Source organism: Vombatus ursinus, unplaced genomic scaffold, assembly GCF_900497805.2.
Source record: "Vombatus ursinus unplaced genomic scaffold, bare-nosed wombat genome assembly UNPS02010822.1, whole genome shotgun sequence".
NCBI lineage: Eukaryota > Metazoa > Chordata > Mammalia > Diprotodontia > Vombatidae > Vombatus > Vombatus ursinus.
Window position 1 is genome coordinate 2592883 of NW_020950600.1, and position 1904 is coordinate 2594786.

At 46.1% G+C, this 1904-nt stretch overlaps 1 protein-coding gene across 1 annotated transcript in view; it reads right to left on the minus strand.

Moving 5' to 3' along the window:
- Positions 1–294, minus strand: part of LOC114038307 (cytochrome c oxidase subunit 7A1, mitochondrial) — a 2202-nt gene extending 1908 nt beyond the window's left edge. Inside the window, exon 1 of the mRNA XM_027855583.1 lies at positions 203–294. Within this exon, the coding sequence (XP_027711384.1) occupies positions 203–217 (15 nt within the window). The 5' untranslated portion in view covers positions 218–294. The remainder of the gene's footprint in view (positions 1–202) is intronic.
- Positions 295–1904: the final 1610 nt, after the last annotated feature.

Here is a 1904-nt window from a genome sequence, read left to right on the forward strand (position 1 = left end):
TCTGGGGCTGGGGGTCCTGGTGGGGCCCATCTCAGGAGGTCAGAGGGAGCTCCCTCCCAGGGCTGGGGGTCCTGGTAGGGCCCATCTCAGGAAGTCAGAGGGGGCTCTCCCCTTTCTGGGGCTGGGGGTCCTGGTGGGTCCCATCTCAGAAGGTCAGAGGGGGCTCCCAGGCGGGGGTCTTGGGCTGGCACTGGGCGCTCACCAACAAGCCCCTCATGGCGTGTCCCGTGCGTGTCCTGTCTGGCGCTGACCGCCCAAGGACACGAGGAGCACCCAGGCCCTGCCTTAACTCTTGGTCAGACTCCAGAAGCGACAGCTGGGGGGGCGGGGCCTGGCGGAGAGGGGTGGAAACTCGCGGAATTGGAGGAAGGGTTCAGGGATGGTCCAATGAGCACGAGATACTCCGCCCCTCTCCCCAAGCCTGGGCTCAGAGGTCGTGCCCAGGCACCTCGTGGAAAAAGCCAGGATTGGCTGTCCTGCCTATCAATCTAGAGCTTTGCGTTTCCATTGGTCAGAGCGGGCACAGCCCGCAATGGACCGAGAGACTCCTGGAGCCCAGGTTAGGTGAAATTGTCATTCAGCTTCTGGGGCCAGTTCAGCGCTGCTCCCAGAGAATCTGATGCACTCCCTCTTCCGAAGACTGCAGGTACCTGCCCCACCCGCCCACCTCATTCACTTGCGCCCTGGAGGAAAGACCTATTTGCCCTATGGTAGTTCCGCATCTTTACTTGCCTCAGTTTACCTTCAATCTGTCCAAGGGATAGTTGACCACTACATCACTTCCCCATAGAGAAGACCTTTTTATCTTAACAAAAAAGATAAGGGTGATAAGTCTAGGATAAGGTCAGGGTTAGTTAGATTTAGGCTTAGGGTCACACTCAGGGTCAAGGGTCAGGGCCTCCTTTAACATTTTTCATTAAGAGACATAGGGGCCTAATGCCAGGATAATCACCATTTCTGCTTGTTTGGCCTCACCTGATGTCATAGTACATCCATTTTGTTTCAGCCTTCAGTTTTCTTTCTGTGTGTGTATTTATTCTAAATGCATTTCTACAAAAAAAAAAAAACCAATAAATGCATTTCTTGGATATAATAGTTTGCTGACTTATTTTCCTATCTATTCTTTCATTCTCTTTCAATTTATTGGATTGTGTAATCCATTCATTGAGGAAGGAAATGACAAAGCACTCCCGTATTTTTGCCAAGAAAACCCCAAATGGGGTCACAAAGAGTCGCAAGTAACTGAAGTGACTGAACAACAATAACAAAAATCCATTCATGTGATAATCTTACCTAACATTTAGATTGTTTTCAGGTCGACAAAACACCTTGTAGATATATCTCCATAACATATAACCTATATCTCAAAATAACCCTAAGATGTAGATGCTATTATCATCATCAATGGTGGTAGAGTAACAATAGAGACCAGCACCCCACTCCTCATCCTCCTGCTAATTGGAATTCCTTCTGACTCAAGCAATTTCCACTTATATTTTATAAGAATCCTAAAATAAAATATGAAATCTCACAGTAACTTAAAATAGAGATATATAATTTAAGTTTGGGATTTTTTTTTAAAATTTACCAAATAGAAAAATAGTCATAATAATGCCAGTGCACCCTTGCAGAAAATATCTTCCTGAAATTCTTTTTACTCCCTTTCCAAATCCAGTCAAGGCTAAATGAAGAGTTACTCCTCTTAATTAAATCAAACAGAGGCATCTCTACTCTTCATTCTACCATAAATAAGATTACATCTTCTAGCTTCAAGGAATCAGCTCCCCAACTCCTACCTGGAACTGTCAGGTCAGATCCCTAAAAATCAGCTGATAATTATTCCCCAGTGGGTCCTAGGGACGACCTTGAGAATGTCTGGAGTTTCTAACACTAGCATTCCCAAG